Here is a 16,483-nt window from a genome sequence, read left to right on the forward strand (position 1 = left end):
TGCATCGGGCTCTCTGCTCAGCAGGGAGCCTGCTTCCTCCTCTCTCTCTCTCTGCCTACTTGTGATCTCTCTCTGTCAAATAAATAAATAAAATTAAAAAAAAAAAAAAAAAAGAAGGGAGGGCAAGGGCAGAGATGACTGATGAACTGGGGGAACTATACAGGTTAGGCTGTTTGATGAGCTGCTTTCATGGCACCGATTTATAGGAATTAATAATAATAACTTAATATATTTTACCAGGATAATATAAGAAATGTGGCAGAAAAATTTTCTAATTTGGGATTATAACATTGGGCTAAGCCTTATAATCTTACTGGTCTTCACGGATGCGAAGTGCTAAAAGGAAGAATTCCAAACAACTGATTTCTAGGGACCTCATTCAATAATCTAGATGAATTTGGGACATTTATTCAAATCACAGTCAGATCCAGATTCTAAGTGTTTTTATAAGCAACAGAAATTAAAACACAGAAAAAATATTTTTAAAATAAATTTTTCTCCATTAGCCTGTAACTACCAATTGGTAAATGTCACTTTCCAGATTAATAATATCTGAGACAGCAATTAATTTAGAAGAATTACACTACATAGTTCAGGTTCAGTACACCATGAGTCATGCTATTTAATGAAGATTAATTTATATAATCTATAAAAAAAAAGGAAAAAAATCTAACTTACCACATTTTTCAGTGCCAGAGGGTATCAAGCCCTAAAAGGAAGATATTTGAATAGCTATTACAATATATCCCTTTTATAACAAATAAGAAAAAATTTGGTCTGAGTATATATCCCAAGAAATCAAGATCTACTAAAATTCTCACTGTCAAAGGGAAAGAAAACAATGGTGTTTTCAATTAGGCTTAAAATTTTTAAATGCTATGGTATTTTATACTGAGATGAGAAAGACAGGGGAACTACTTTTTCCTTCTAGATGAAACGGAAAATGCAGGAGCTACTACACAAAGCACGATGCAACTCCATTTTGCCAGTCCTCTACCATATTCATCAAATTATGATAACATAAGATATAACATCATTAGTACAGGTTACCACTATTTTATGTGCCAAGTGTATTATGTTTCTTAATCAACTGTAAGATGTACCTTAATTTGGGAGACATTATAATATGGGGGAAATATGGAAAATATTAATGTTGATGAAAAATGGTATTTCCCATGACTAATATATTTAGCTACCAAACATTACCTGAATGTGAAAGGAAATGTCTTGTGACCAGACAAACCAAAGGATGGGACAATGTACTTAGTGTTAGTGGGAGGGAACATCTAAGAAAGTATCACGACCCTGAAAATATAACTCCTGTACTAGTCGCACCTCCAAAATGATTTAGAACATCATAATTTAGAAATTTCAGAAACAGTCTAGAAAATGAAGTCATGATCAAAAATTGTATTTAATGGTCTTAAGGTGACAGTTTCTGTAACAAACTAAGATAAAATAACAAAAGAACAAAAATACTGAGTATATAGCTGTTCCAATCCCAAAAGGACTCACTTCGGTTATTTTTTGTTCAGACTGTTCCTGACTTTGAAGTTCACTCCATTCAGATCTCACAGGTGTATCTGAGAAAAATGAAATCTTACAATTAACATGTTTAATTCTTAAATTTCTTGCACTAAAGACACAAATAGTCCCTATATTTTAGAAACTATCACTTCCATAAAATAATCTCTTATCTATTAATTCAAGAAAATCCCCTTAGGTTTCCTTTCTTAAGATTTAATTAAAGGAATTCAGTCATCCGAGTTTATTATGTTACTATAAATAAGCTCATTATAATCTACACATGAAATAGACTTAGATGTACTCATTTAGTAGTACTGAAGTATATGGCTTCAGGGTTTTTAACATTCTTGAAATCAGCTGAAATTAATAAAATATTGGTAAAATATAACTCAGGTAAGACTAGGGAGGACCCCACTAAGCATGAGACGCTGTAAACACTTTAAAGCTGTTTCTATACTCTTTTTTAAGAAGAGACAGAGGAGAAATACATTATCAAGGCTCTGAAATATTATCACTTTCTCCCAGTTCTCACTAATACTCAGGTGGCCTAACATCTCCCTCAATTCACACCAACTGAACTGATGCCACCTACAACCCAATTTAAATATTTACTTACCTAAAATGGCACCCAGTGAAGCAATTAATGCCTTTTCATAAATAAGTGCTATATTTAGTGAATGAAAAGACACCAACTTTCAAATACAACTATACTGAATTTAACTAAAATTAAGTAACATTTTAGCAATCTTGCAAATAAAAAATATCATTTTCAAGTATTTAAAAAAATAAAGTTTTTTTCATATAAGGAATTAAAAACATTTGTCAGTATCAATTCAAACCTCTTGAATTTTATTATGCAATTCAGCAGCAACTAGACTAAAATCAGCCATGTTTTTTGGATTTTATTAATATGGTATGAAGTATGTAAAAGCAGAAAAGACACTCACTATGTTCACTTGCTAATACAAAAGATTCAGGAGTTCTTTCAGGTAGCGGAGGAGGTGAATCTTCACTAACGTCAACATCTATATTAAATACATAAGATTCAGACAATTATAAACTTGTTAAAGAATATTAATTCATTAAAGAATCAATCTGTTATCTAACCAAGAAAACTCTGACATTCTAAAAATCAATTCCACAAGTATCTAAGAAAGCCAGTTTTTAAAAAAGCAAAAAACAAGAAATCCTTACTACCTGACTCGATATCAAGAATTATGAAGCTTAATGAACAAATGAACTCCCATCACTGCTGCATTCTCTCCTGACTTTCCTGACACCCTGCAGATGTTACTCACTCTGCCCTCTGTGTCGGAAGCAGTTTTCAGTAGAAAGCAAGGGTTTTCAGATGATGCTTTGGTTCCATGAAGGAAAGCTTTGGTCATTTGACTTAAGCCAGTGTTTCCCAAACTGGAATCAATTACTTAATTCCTTTCATGAATTGTGCCGTATTACATACTACCATCTGTCCTATTTACTCATTTTTAACTTAAATTCCACTCATTTTTAACTTAACTATGCCCTTTGGTCACATTTCATTAATTTTTTGGGTCATATTTTAAACAGTAACGACAAATACCAAATTTGAAGTGTTATTTTTCTAATATACACAGAACTATTAAACTTTTTTGAATGTTCATTTATTTAATGCCTAAAATCTTCTGAACAGTGGCATATGACCTACTCTGAGAATACTGACTGAAATCATATTAAAGCTTTTCACCAGTAAAAACAAAATCACTCTAGGAAAAGATAATGCACTAAGTGAGTCTCATCAGTTAACTTATAACATAGACCATATTAGATTTCGTTTTAAAAGATTTTATTTAGTTATCTGAGAAAGAGCACATGTGCACACAATCAGGGGGAGCAACAGGCAGAGGGAGAGGGAGAAGCAGGCTTCCAGTTGAGCAGAGAGCCGGACGTAGGCTTGATCCCAGGATCCTGGGATCATGGCCTGAGCTGAAGGCAGCCCCTTAACCGACTGAGGCACCCAGGTGTCTCTGTATTAGATCTTTTGAGGTTTCACTGGAGACAGAGAAAGAAAATGTGAGGATATAATTCTGTGTATTTATTCTCAGTTTAGAAAGGATGGAGTGAGGAAAGGGAAATACAAGAATCTTGTATTATTTTGTCTGGGCCCAACAACTATTCTCTTTAAAAAATGAACAATCTTGGGCGCCTGGGTGGCTCAGCGGGTTGAAGCCTCTGCCTTCAGCTCGGGTCATGATCTCGAGGTCCTGGGATCGAGTCCCACGTTGGGCTCTCTGCTCGGCAGGGAGCCTGCTTCCTCCTCTTTCTCTCTGTCTGCCTCTCTGCCTACTTGTAATCTGTCAAATAAATAAATAAAATCTTTAAAAAAAAAAAAAAAAAAAGAACAATCTTGCCATGGTACTTCGCTATTTAACCATATCTGACAGGCTTTGTATAATGAGACTGAAAAATCAGCAAAGCCTTTTCAAGTTTCAACTAGCATGAGCTAGTAGGATTGCTCTTATCCTTCCTACATTTATTTAACTAAAGACCAAAGAAAATACAGCTTCTGGATCCTGCTGAGAAAAGAATTCCAGCTCATTACTTTATACACAGTCCATCACTGGAACTGGAACTCTCTCCTGCATATAAAGTTAAGCCACTATAGAACAATCCACCTTATCCAGTGGTAATAATTACAGCCATCACCATTCTTCCCTTGCCTTTATATTAGTAACCGCTCACAACTGAAAGGATGTCTGCTGGAAGGAAGGGATACATAAACTCCCACTGTGCCATTTCATAATAAAGTGAACAAATCAGGAAGAGTAGTCTTGCTTAGTTTACATCAAATATCAGTTATCTTTCCAGAAACTTTGTATCTCTTTTTCTCATGACAATCTTTATTCTTAAAGGCTTTTATTTTCTAACTGTGGCTCTTGCTTCTCAGCTCCATGTTTTTCCTTGGATTTCGGGATCGCCTTTCCTATGTTATGAACTTCTGTTTTATAGGGTATCCAACCAAGGACTGCATATTTTACACAGGCTTTTTGCAAATCATACACTGAATGGGGACTTAGTGTAGCCAAGTTGGAGAAATCTTTCAGGAGGCCTGAGTCAATATTAAAATAAGAATTCACAGCCAGGAATTTTTGTCAGGCAGTAACTTACACAAAAGGGTGTTTAAGGAATCAAAACAAAATTATTCTGTTTAACTCCCTAACAAGTTCTAGAACAAGCAAACAAAAACCTAATTCTTATGCCAGTGATTCATCTATAAAGCAAATTAAACTAAACATTAAAAATAGGACTCCTTGTTGTTGTCAAGTCATAGTATGGAATACTTACACAGGAAAATTTTCAGTTAATACCAAACCCATTTAGTATAGTTAGAATAGGGCAAAAGGAAACCATAAATCACATTTATAACTATCTTTGCCTTGGCATACAAATAAAATAGAGAGAATACAAGTGAGGTGGTATACAGCAGGATGATTTCAACTATCCTTACACAGTATTTTGTATTTTAAAGGAACTCCTTCTATTATCAGAGAAAGACTCATCAGGCAGTAATATCTTTTTATGAGCATATCCTTTCTGTCCTCACACCAAATTCTATTTCCATGAATGGTTTAAAGAAATATATTTCCTAGGTACAAGATACATGCCTGACATGCTACAAAAACCTAAAATGAAAATTTCAACTCATTTTCTTGCATAGTTATAGCTTGGCAGTCATTTTTCAAACTCCAAAGTGGAGGAAGAAAAAAATATTAACAATTTTAAATTATGGCTAACTGGTAAAGTAGTATTTATGGCGGTAACCATCATCTTCTGAAGATCCAGAAGAGGGGTGCCTGGGTGGCTCAGTCAGTTAAGTGTCTGACGCTTAGCTTCAGCTTGGGTTGTGATCTTGGGGTCCTGAAATGGAGCCCTGCACTGGGCTCTGTACTCAGCATGGAGTCTGCTTGTCCCTTTCCTACTGCTTCTCCCTCACCTCCACTCTCTCTCTGGAATAAATAAATAAAATCTTATTTTATTTATTTAACACACACACACACACACACACACACACACACACACACACACAGAGAAGAATCAAGACTACAGAGAATCCTGTAAATTTAAGAAACTACTTAGATTCTCCTTACTCTTCCAGATACATTCTCAAGATTAAAAAACACAGTATGTGGGAGCTGGGGGAAATAAAGGCACCATAGTATGAGTGGTACTTATTAGGTTAGAAATAGAAAAACGAAGTTATCTTTCAAGTTCACAGTACTTACTTTGCCTGCACTTTGTAAATACCAACCTATGTAAGTCAAGACCAAAGTTCACTGACAAGTAAATGACCACTGATAATCAATCTACCCGTAATAGCTTTTGTGTTTATTACATTAGCTCTCAACTTTATGGCCTATTTAAGAAGGCAGCCAGGTTTTTTTTTAGTAGATTAAATATGAGTTTCAACAACCAACAATACATCTTGGGAACCAAATGTACGTATTACCTTGAAAACCTAAGACAGTTTTAAAAAGAGAGTCATTAATTAAATAATAGTAGCAGTGACTTAGATAAGGAGGATATATCACATTCACTACTGACTTAAATTTCCTGTATTCTGCTAAGTAGTTGCAATTTTGCTTCTTGGTTAATCTCAGAGTTGAAAGTAGCTTCATTTGCAAGTATTTTGTGAAGAGAATTGTTTTAAAAGGTGTTTTGTAGTTAAACAAGCAGAAAAAGATGATTAACCAGTATTTGTGATAAACGTGGATGAAATTAAATGGCCAGTCAAGCCATCCCACATTATTTGTGTCATTGTTACTTTAAGCCATTCTATCTTCCCCAAAGGATTTCTAATTATTCAGTGAGCTAAATCTCTTAACCCACAGAAAATAATAAAAACTGTAACACAGGAAGAAAAAAAAAAAACACAAAAATTTTCAGTTACATCAACTGAAATATCTGGGAAACACAAAAACTAATGATTCAATTAACCAAATCAAGGAAACAATATACAAAAGCTTACTTTTAGAAAAAAGTATGTAAGATACTGAAATTCTGCTGTAGGTACTACAGTGAAATGTGGAATAGAGCAAAATTAATACAGATAAATGCTTAGAACAGTGACTGGCACAGAATAAAATATTTAAGTGTTAGATACTGTTATTATTACCTTTTTCAGCACCTGAATGAATTGTTCCTGCTATATCATGTCTAGCAATGGACATTGGCAATACTTTCCTTGTAGAAATGCTTTCAGTACTAGTGGCAGCAGAAACTGTGGCACTTGCTGTTGAAATATTAGTTTTATTTGTGGTCACAGCACCATCAGAGTTTCTTTCATCTGAGTCCGAGTCATCAGAGTGAAGAGGATTAGTGAAACTAAGGGGTGCTCTGAATAGAGGCGGACTGTTGGGATGATCTGCAAGATCCTGGATCTCAGCTGGTGTTGCGGGGCTCGGTGTTAGACTCACAGTTTTCACTGCTTGACAGTGGATATCTGAGGATTTGCTTTCCGATGAATCAGGCCTGGGTAGGGTATTTTCAGGTCCATGAAATGACCATGTTACATGTCCTTTCTCATCAAGAGGCAAGCGGTCTGGCCTTGGAGGTGTGCATGAATTCTTCTGTGATTCTTCTGGTGGAGTAAGTGGAACTTTATTCAACTGTGTTGCACTACAGTCCACACAAGAATTCTGAGAAACATCATCAACTTTTAGATCCCCTGAACTCAATTCCTGTGACTTAGAGATTTTATCACCTATACAAGGTGGAGTCGATTTAATTTTAATGGCATGTCCCCTATTCAAAAGCGTGTTCCCATCAAAACTTTTTGGTCCCTCTTGGAGGGGGACCTTCTTAATCTCAAAACTTAAATTTCGCTCCAATTTCTTATCCATCTGTTCACCAGCTGATTCATTTTTCCCTGGAAGATCTGCTGATTTGTTGTAGTTTCTGTTGAGGTCAGTTGAATGTTGTTCTGATGAAACCATATGCAACACTGGCTTTGGATGGTATCTATCATTGTCCTGCCACACAGTCGTGACTGTTGGAAAAGCTGAAGGGGGAGAGGGTGTCAAGATGGGTGGCACTGGATGAGGTTCTGGTGGCTGAAGTATTTCTTCCTTGGCATCCCCTTCTACAAGGCAACTGAAAAACAGTAAGAAAAGAGTATAATAAGAATATTCATTCCTTTATGAATAAAAAATTATAAACTGTCAAACAAAATATAATGGTTAATAAGGTAATACATGTGCACTATTTACCAATACAAGAATTTTTTATGAAAAACAGCAGTCTCCTCCCACAGCCCTTCCGCTATCCAGAGACATGAACTTTCATCTTTTTTAAATAGCTGCTTCTAAGATTCATTTCCATAATTTCAAAATATTTCAAAATGCATAAATTGCTATTTCTTGATTTCCCTCACACATTCTCCATTGTCTTCCTACTGTGTATCTTTTCCATCTTCTCAATACCACAGATGTTCCTTTAAGATCCTTGGCCCTGTGCTCCAGTGTGTACCACTGACTACCTAGGTCACCACAGAGCTGATGTTCTCTCCTGTGTCAGACCCTTCTGTTTTCCAGGTCCCAACTTAGTTTTTCTAGTTCCACTTCCTTGTTTTGGTGGCCATATCCTCAGTTGCTCCTTAAGAACTATATACAGGAGGCAGAACTGCCTGGGTGGCTCAGTCAGTTAAGTGTCTGCCTTCAGCTCAGGTCATGATCTCAGGGTCCTGAGATCAAGCCCCACATCAGGCTCCCCATTCAACAGGGAGTCTGCTTCTCCCTCTCTTCTCTGCCCCACCCCACCTCTACTCATTCACTCTCTTGCTCTCTCTCAAATAAAGAAATAAAATCTTTGGGAAAAAAAAGAATGGAGTATTAAAAATTACTATAAGATGTCTACATATTATGTAAGGGGGAAGGCTTGAGGCTTGTGGCTAAGTGGTCATCTAACTGCATGGTAACTGAGTACCGCCCTTGCAAACCACTGGAGGGCCACGACCATGAATAAGTACACATTTCATCTCTTGGGTTGGTTAGTTCTTCCAGAGGGAGATTCTCTCCCAGCAGCAATCTGGCAGCAAGGGAGCTGGAGGATCTGACCATTCAGCAAACATATTCCTGTTTGCAGCAAGGCACTACAAACCCCACCATCACCTGGACCTGATGTCCTTGAATCCAGAGACTCCCTGGTTCAACTGCTCCAGAGTAAATCCTTCCTGTGTGTCCAAATGATGTAAGGAGAAGCAGTCCTTTGCTCAATTTAATGTAAGGAATCTGGTATCATGAACTCATTAATACTCAAAACACTCTATAGAGTACTTCAATACTCTTCTTGTTTTTAGTCCCATCCTACACACCAGCCTTAAGGAGGCCTTCCAATTTCTGAGCTTTTCTGGGGGTTCTTTGGAAAATCATGTTGGGGGCGCCTGGGTGGCTCAGTGGGTTAAGCCGCTGCCTTCGGCTCAGGTCATGATCTCAGGGTCCTGGGATCGAGTCCCGTATCGGGCTCTCTGCTCAGTGGGGAGCCTGCTTCCCTTCCTCTCTCTCTCTGCCTACTTGTGATCTCTCTGTCAAATAAATAAATAAAATCTTTAAAAAAAAAAAAAAAGAAAGAAAAAGAAAATCATGTTGGTTCTTACAGGTTACCTCCACCTACAGGAAAGCAAGTTTTAGCTTTCTCTTTTTTTTAAGTCCCTTTTCAATGGCCATGTGCTTTCTACAATTTTGTTGACGTATCTGATGCCACCCCTCTCCAATTTTGTTTTTTAATCTCTATACATTTTTATATCCCTTCACTATAATTTTAGGAAGTTCATGGAGGGACCAAAGTTAAATGTGTTCAAGCAGGCTTATTTAACCAGTAATCTTTTTCTTAAGATTTATTTGAGAGAGCGTGTACACACATGTATGCGTGTGGGTGAGGAGGGCCAGAGGGAGAGGGAGAGAGAGAATCTCAAGCTGACTCCTGCTGAGTTTACAGCCAGACACATGACTTGATCCCACAACCCATGAGACCATGACCTGAGATGAAATCAAGAGTCAGATGTTCAACCGACTGAGCCACTCAGGTACCCCTTAATCAAGAATATTCTAAGTCTTTTTGGAAGCAGTCTGCGTAGGATATGTTGATAATTCACATTTTTAAAAATAGCTTTACTTAGGTATAGTTGATAAACAAAAACCAATATGTTTTATGTATAATGTGATGAGTTTGGACATGTGCATATACCCGTGATACTATCACCACAATCAAGGTAATAAACATATATCCATCACCTCAAAGTTTCCTTGTGTCCCTTTGTGGGTTTTTGTGGCTACTCAAATGTGACTGGTAATTACACTAACAGACTTTTTTTTTCCTCATCCTTCCTTGATGTAAGGTTACAACAAGGCTTAAAACACTTAAATAGAACTTATTCTAAGCCCAGCCACAAAAAATATATGCAACATATGGATTGTTCACTATAGTGTCCAACACTCACATTTTATTTTTAAAGATTTTATTTATTTATTTGACAGAGATCACAAGCAGGCAGAGAGGCAGGCAGAGAGAAGGTGGAAGCAGGCTTCCTGCCAAGCAGAGAGCCTGATGCGGGGCTTGATCCCAGGACCCTGAGATCATTATCTGAGCCGAAGGCAGAGGCTTTAACCCACTGAGCCACCCAGACGCCCCTCACTTTTTTTTTTTAGATTTTATTTATTTGAGAGAGTGAGTGAGAAAGAGAGAAGGAGCAGGGGGAGGAGCAGAGGGAGAAGCAGACTCCCCGCTGAGCAGGGAGCAGGACATGGGGCTCGATCCTCAGACTCCAAGATCATGACCTGAGCCTAAGGCACAAACTTAACCGACTGAGCCAACCAGGTACCCCAATGTCTAGCAAACTTTTAAGGAGAAAAAAAATTGTTGAATCCTATATAAAAGAAGTCCTACTTTGAGGGATGGCCAATCCATTTGGGCAGATCTTTGCTTAAAACAAGATCCTGGATAAGCCATTCTAATAGTTTATTATTACAGATCTTCTACTGTGCCTCCTTTTAAAAGTAATTCAATTATGCAAGCTGATGCACCCACTCTGGAAAACAGCAGGGAGGTTCCTCAAAGTTGAAAATAGAGCTACCTTACGACCCAGCAATTGCTGGGTATTTACCCTAAAGATACAAACAGAGTGATCCAAAGGGGCACGTGTACCCAAATGTTTATAGCAGCAATGTCCACAATAGCCAAACTATGGAAAGAACCTGGATGTCCATCAATAGATGAATGGATAAAGAAGAAGTGGTGTGTGTGTGTGTTTGTGTGTAAAATGGAATACTATGCAGCCATCAAAAGAAATGAAATCTTGCCATTTGCGACGTGGATGGAGCTAGCAGGTATTATGCTTAGCAAAGTCAGTCAATCAAAGAAAGACAATTATCATATGATCTCCCTGACATGAGGAATTTGAGAGGCAATGTGAGGGGCTTGGGGGGGTAGGGAAGGAATAAATGAAACAAGATGGGGTCAGGAGAGAGACAAACTATGAGACTCTTACTGTCACAAAACAAACTGAGGGTGATGGGGAGGGAGAGGGTGGTGGGGTTATGGACATTGGGGAGGGTATGTGCTATGGTGAGTGCTGTGAAGTATGTAAACCTAGCGATTCACAGACCTGTACCCCTGGGGCAACATACAATTTATGTTAATTTAAAAAAAATTAAAAAGTAATTCAATTAACACCATTTTAATTCTACACTATCATGAGAAAACTAATATGTAATGGAAATCTAGTATGTGCCAAGTCCTATATGTAGCATTTTCACATAGTTTATCTCATTTCATCCTTAGGACAATACTTTTAAAAAAAAACAAAACCAGGGCGCCTGGGTGGCTCAGTGGGTTAAAGCCTCTGCCTTCGGCTCAGGTCATGATCCCAGGATCCTGGGATCGAGCCCCGCATCGGGCTCTCTGCTCAGTGGAGAGCCTGCTTCCCTCTCTCTCTGCCTGCTGCCCTGACTACTTGTGATCTCTATCTGTCAAATAAATAAATAAAATCTTAAAAAAGAAAAAACAAAAAACAAAAAAACAAAACCAACCCGGGATCAAGTAAGTTAAGTAACTTAATCACAACTTCAAAGGTGGTAAACAGGTGAAAAGGACTTGAAACTAAAGCTTTCTGATTTTACCTATATTCTTTCTATACTACCACGTAACTGACTTAGCAGCTACCCTAAAAGAAAAAAGAAATAAAAAGGAATACAAGAATATATCTTGACTTTATTACAAATGAGTTTGGTATGAAAGTAATAAAATGCTGAGAGAAACAAACTCATCTTTGCTAGTAATATTATTAATTTCTTTAATGTGCATACAATTTTTGACAATATTACTTTTTTAGTCATTATGCAAAAACTGAAATCTTTATAGAGTATTTAAAAATTTAATTGTACTACATACCAAAATATGAGCTACTATAAATTCACGGTTATGTTCACTACTCTGGTACAGGGTACTACTGAGATTTTACCCAAAGTGCAACAGAATTTTTAGTACACCAGTAACAAATCAGCTGCCATGTACATGCCAAAACCAAGACAAAAGAATGATAAAAGTTATAAAAATAATTTGGAAATAATCAGAATTTAATTAACAGTGGGTAAAATAAAAATATCCTTTCAAAGAAAATGTGACGTACAATACCTGCGGGTCCTTGGTGGTTTTGGAGGAGGAGAATCTTGTTTGTCAGGATCTATGGAGCTGACCATATTTTCAGTGTTAATTTCATTCTCCTGAGAGGGGAGGAAAAATGCTTCATTAAAGTTAGAAGAAAAATAATTCTCCTTTTTCATGTTTCACATAAACTGCCTCTAGGCTTTTCAATTTTTAAAATAATGCCAATTTTCCCAAACAACAAAAAGTTTTATATTCTCTATATTTTAGATTAAATAAGGGCCAAACTTCAATGAGAAAAATTAGTATCAAAGAACAGTCTATCAATTATCATATGATCTCCCTGATAGAGGAATTTGAAAGGCGAAGTGGAGGGTTTGAGGGTAGGGAAGGAAAAAATGAAACAAGATGGGATTGGGAGGTAGATAAACCATAAGATACTCTTAATATCAACAAATGCGGGGGTGTGTGTGGAGGGGTGTGGTATGGAGAGGGGGGGGGGGTTATGGACATTTGGGGAGGGTGTGCTACAGTGAGTGCTGTGCAGTGTATAAGCCTGACGATTCACAGACCTGTACCCCTAGGGCAAATAATACATTATATGTTAATAAAAAATATATATGTATCTTTAGAAATATATAAATAAATAAATAAATAAAATTAAATGATTAAAACAAAACAAAACAAAACAAAAAAATCAGTCTGGGACTCCTGGCTGGCTCAATCAAAAGAGCATGTGACTCCTGATCTTGGGGTCATGAGTTTTAGCCCTACACTGGATAGAGATTACTAAAAAATAAATAAATAAACTTAAAACAAAAACAAAAACAAACCCAGTCTATCTCCAGTTACTGAAAACTTAATTGTGTACCATGGCTTTTCAACACATTTCAAATGCTCCTATAAATGCTATTCAAACGCTACAGATTTCCAAGAATATAAAGATAAAAAAAGATACCACCTTTTTCAGGCATCACTACCAGTATAATCTAAACATGTACAGAAAGGGGGGATAAAGCCAACAAAATAAGGCTTCTATCTTTTACTTTTCCCAATTTGGGGGGATTCCTCTTGCTATCTAGTACTTTTAAGCAGGCCCAGATTGCATTTCAATCACTCTTTGCCCTCCCTTTATCACCACAGAGTGCCCTGCTCCATTAGCATATATAGCCTTTGTATCACTCCCTAACCAAATAAACCCCAAAAAGGCAGACAGAGCCCAATTCAGGGATTTCCTTGTTCTTGCTGGTCTCGAGGACCAGTAATATTCCTTAACATGGATGTTCCAGAGTCAATACAGTTTAAAGAATCTTAGGTTGTGTTTAGAACTGTGAATAGAAGAGTTGTGAAATTAATACATAAAACACTGCCTTGAATTAGTTTTACCCTCAAGGAAGTAACTCAGTTTTATCTGGCTAGGATATGTTAACAGGCCAGAAGACAATGATTTTTACCCTTGCCAACATCTCAGATTAATTTTAAAGAAAAGAAGCTATCTTTACACACACTATGATTAAAGAACTCTCAAACTGTAGTTGCCTTTTTTTTTTTACATCAAAAGACACTCTTACTGTGTCCATCGTAGCACTTTCTCTGCCTTTGTAACTGTTTCTTGCCAGTGACTTTTTTTAAACTAAGTATGCCCAACTAAGGAAAACAGAGATCTCAGCTTTTCCACAATTTTCAGTGCACCCCATCTCCTGATACATAATCAGATGTATTAGAAGAGTTTTATGCATCTTAATATGTATCTTACTCTGACCTATTTTCACTCTTAAAGTCACCTAGCCATAACAAAGGCATCTCTTGTAGGGATATCTGCTAAGGTAGGGTACCAGGTAATCTATTGTCCGAATCAGGGCTCTTTGCGAACGGAAATGGGAGCACTAATTATTATTACACCTAGACAAATATAAATTGGTATTGCCTCAGGTAGATCAGGTCTTTTGGATGCCAAACTTAGATCCTCAAACATCACCAGAATTTAGACATTCTTTGCATCATAAAGATAATTCATTTGCTTACACAGTCCCATAACAGTTAATATTTTTGTAGCAAAATCTGTACACATTTACATTAAGTAGGTTGAATAAAGGTTAACCATATGAAACTGCTTCTAATCTGTAAAACACACCGATTTTTTATAGTACAATAAGAACAGCCTCAAGTCAAGTCAGGTTTTCCTGTCAAATGAGTGTAATACCAAATCAACACTCTCACCTCTCTTTTCCCCTTCTCTTCTCTCTCCCCTCCTCCCTACAACTTTAGGTTTTCAGAGCATTTTGGATTCTGGAATAGTAGGTAAGGCAATGTGGATCAATATGAGACATGCACTAAACAGTAATCACTAGAAGGGATACAAAAAATGTCAAGTAACTAGTACTTAACTCCAAGATGTATAGTCTAGTAATATTACCAAATTAGGAAGTAAAGGGGTAATCATAAAATCATAAAGTAGTGAAAGCGGAGATAAGAAAGTAGGCTTGAATCTTAAGAATATAGCTGAAAAAAAAAGGATATAGCTGAAAAATATTAAGAAGTTGAGAGTATTAAGGCAGCATGTAGAATGACATTAAGAGACAGGTAAGAGGGGCGCTTGGGTAGCTCAGTGGGTTGGCCATCCACCTTCGGCTTATGTCATGATCCCAGGGTCTTGGAATCAAGCTCCAAATTGGGCTTCCTGCGCAGTGGGGAGTCTGCTTCTCCCTCTGACCCCCACTGCTAATCCTGCTCGCTCTCACTCAAATAACTAAATAATACATTAAAAATAAACAAGAGAGATAGATAAGATATTGAGAAGAAAAAAGAAAAGAACAGAGTATGGAAGGGAATCGGTGGGAAGGGAGTAAGAAGATAAATTAAGGGCATTTTCAAACAAATATGACGACGGAAAGAAGGCGTCATGAAGGATTCCTCATTCTGGATAAATGAGAGAATGGTGGAACCATTAACAGAAAGGGCCAAAAGAGGAAAACAAACTCTGGGGGGAGGTAAGACTTTTGAACATGCTGAATTTCATCTGATGAAAGAAATCAATGTGGTAGAATAGAAATGCAGCTCAGAGAACCACTGCCTGCACAGCGTGAACAAATCCTCCTGGCTACTGGACTTCAAAATAGGACAATGTTCTTCTTAGATTCCTTATTTTTCCTATAGTAACGTTTGCTCTACTCAGATCTCCTGACAATATTAACATAGCTTTTGTCTTCTCATTTGTCCTAATGTATATAGCTCTCTTAAGGGGCTTTTATTACCAACTGAAATAATCACCAACTTTTGAAGGTGAAAGGAATTTTAGCAATTAAATAATCTACTGAAATTAGGTTCTAGTATATTCTTTTGTTTCAAGAAGAGCTTACTAAAGTTATTTTTTTCCTTTGACCACCTTCACTCATTTCACTAATTTTATGTCTTAATATTTACTACATAACAGCCATATCAGAGGCCACAAAAGAAGATATGAACCTAATCATCAAATACTTAAAAAGATATATTACCAACTGCAAAACAAAATAAATATTAAACCAAAGTGCTTTAAAAACAAAGGACATTATATTTGAGGAAAAAATACTCAGAATTCAGTATCACATCTAAAATGTACAGGGGCGCCTGGGTGGCTCAGTGGGTTAAAGCCTCTGTCTTTGGCTCAGATCATGATCCTGGGGTCCTGGAATGGAGCACTGCATTGGGCTCCATGCTCAGCGGTGAGCCTGCTTCCCCCTCTCTCTCTCTGCCTGCCTCTCTGCCTACTTGTGATCTCTGTCAAATAAATAAATAAATAATCTTTAAAAATAAATAAAATATACAATAACAACAGAAAGATGATAACACAAACTATTGTTGCTATTACTCCATCATTCTAGAATTGAAAATCCTGGTATTGATAACTGGTCTTTTATATAAGAGATAAAAAGGCATGTGTACATCTTACAGATATTTGCTTACTGAAGTGTTTCTAAATCCCAGATCAATAGGCTACTCAATTCCAGAATAAACTTTTTTAGATCTCCTACTCTGGAAAGTCATCTTGGTTGTAAATATCTCTAGCAAATATCATTTATTGTAGAGTCTTATATTGTTGATCAGCATTCCAACCAAAATTACTATGAAAGTAATTCTGGAACAAACATTTTAAGAGATTTTTGTCTGTTTTTTTTTTTTTTTTAAACTTTACCTTTAAATCAGAGAAATAATAAATATATTTATAACTGTATCTCACAACATAGGTTCAGAAACATTAAGTAATATATTTCTAATCATTTTACTCAACCACACAGTTCCAAGATGATTCTCTCCAACTTTTTAGATCCCAATTTTTTTCTGA

At 36.7% G+C, this 16,483-nt stretch overlaps 1 protein-coding gene across 2 annotated transcripts in view; it reads right to left on the bottom strand.

The window, feature by feature from the left end:
• PTPN12 (protein tyrosine phosphatase non-receptor type 12) overlaps window positions 1–16,483 on the bottom strand; it is a 93,162-nt gene that overhangs the window by 4,284 nt on the left and 72,395 nt on the right. For both annotated transcript variants that reach the window (XM_059396971.1, XM_059396970.1), the window contains exons 12-16: window positions 12,190–12,278; window positions 6,677–7,653; window positions 2,475–2,552; window positions 1,516–1,583; window positions 679–709 (exon numbers count right to left, since the gene is read on the bottom strand). In XM_059396971.1, coding sequence (XP_059252954.1) covers window positions 679–709; window positions 1,516–1,583; window positions 2,475–2,552; window positions 6,677–7,653; window positions 12,190–12,278 — 1,243 coding nt within the window. The remainder of the gene's footprint in view (window positions 1–678; window positions 710–1,515; window positions 1,584–2,474; window positions 2,553–6,676; window positions 7,654–12,189; window positions 12,279–16,483) is intronic.

Source organism: Mustela nigripes, chromosome 4 (assembly GCF_022355385.1).
Source record: "Mustela nigripes isolate SB6536 chromosome 4, MUSNIG.SB6536, whole genome shotgun sequence".
Lineage (NCBI taxonomy): Eukaryota > Metazoa > Chordata > Mammalia > Carnivora > Mustelidae > Mustela > Mustela nigripes.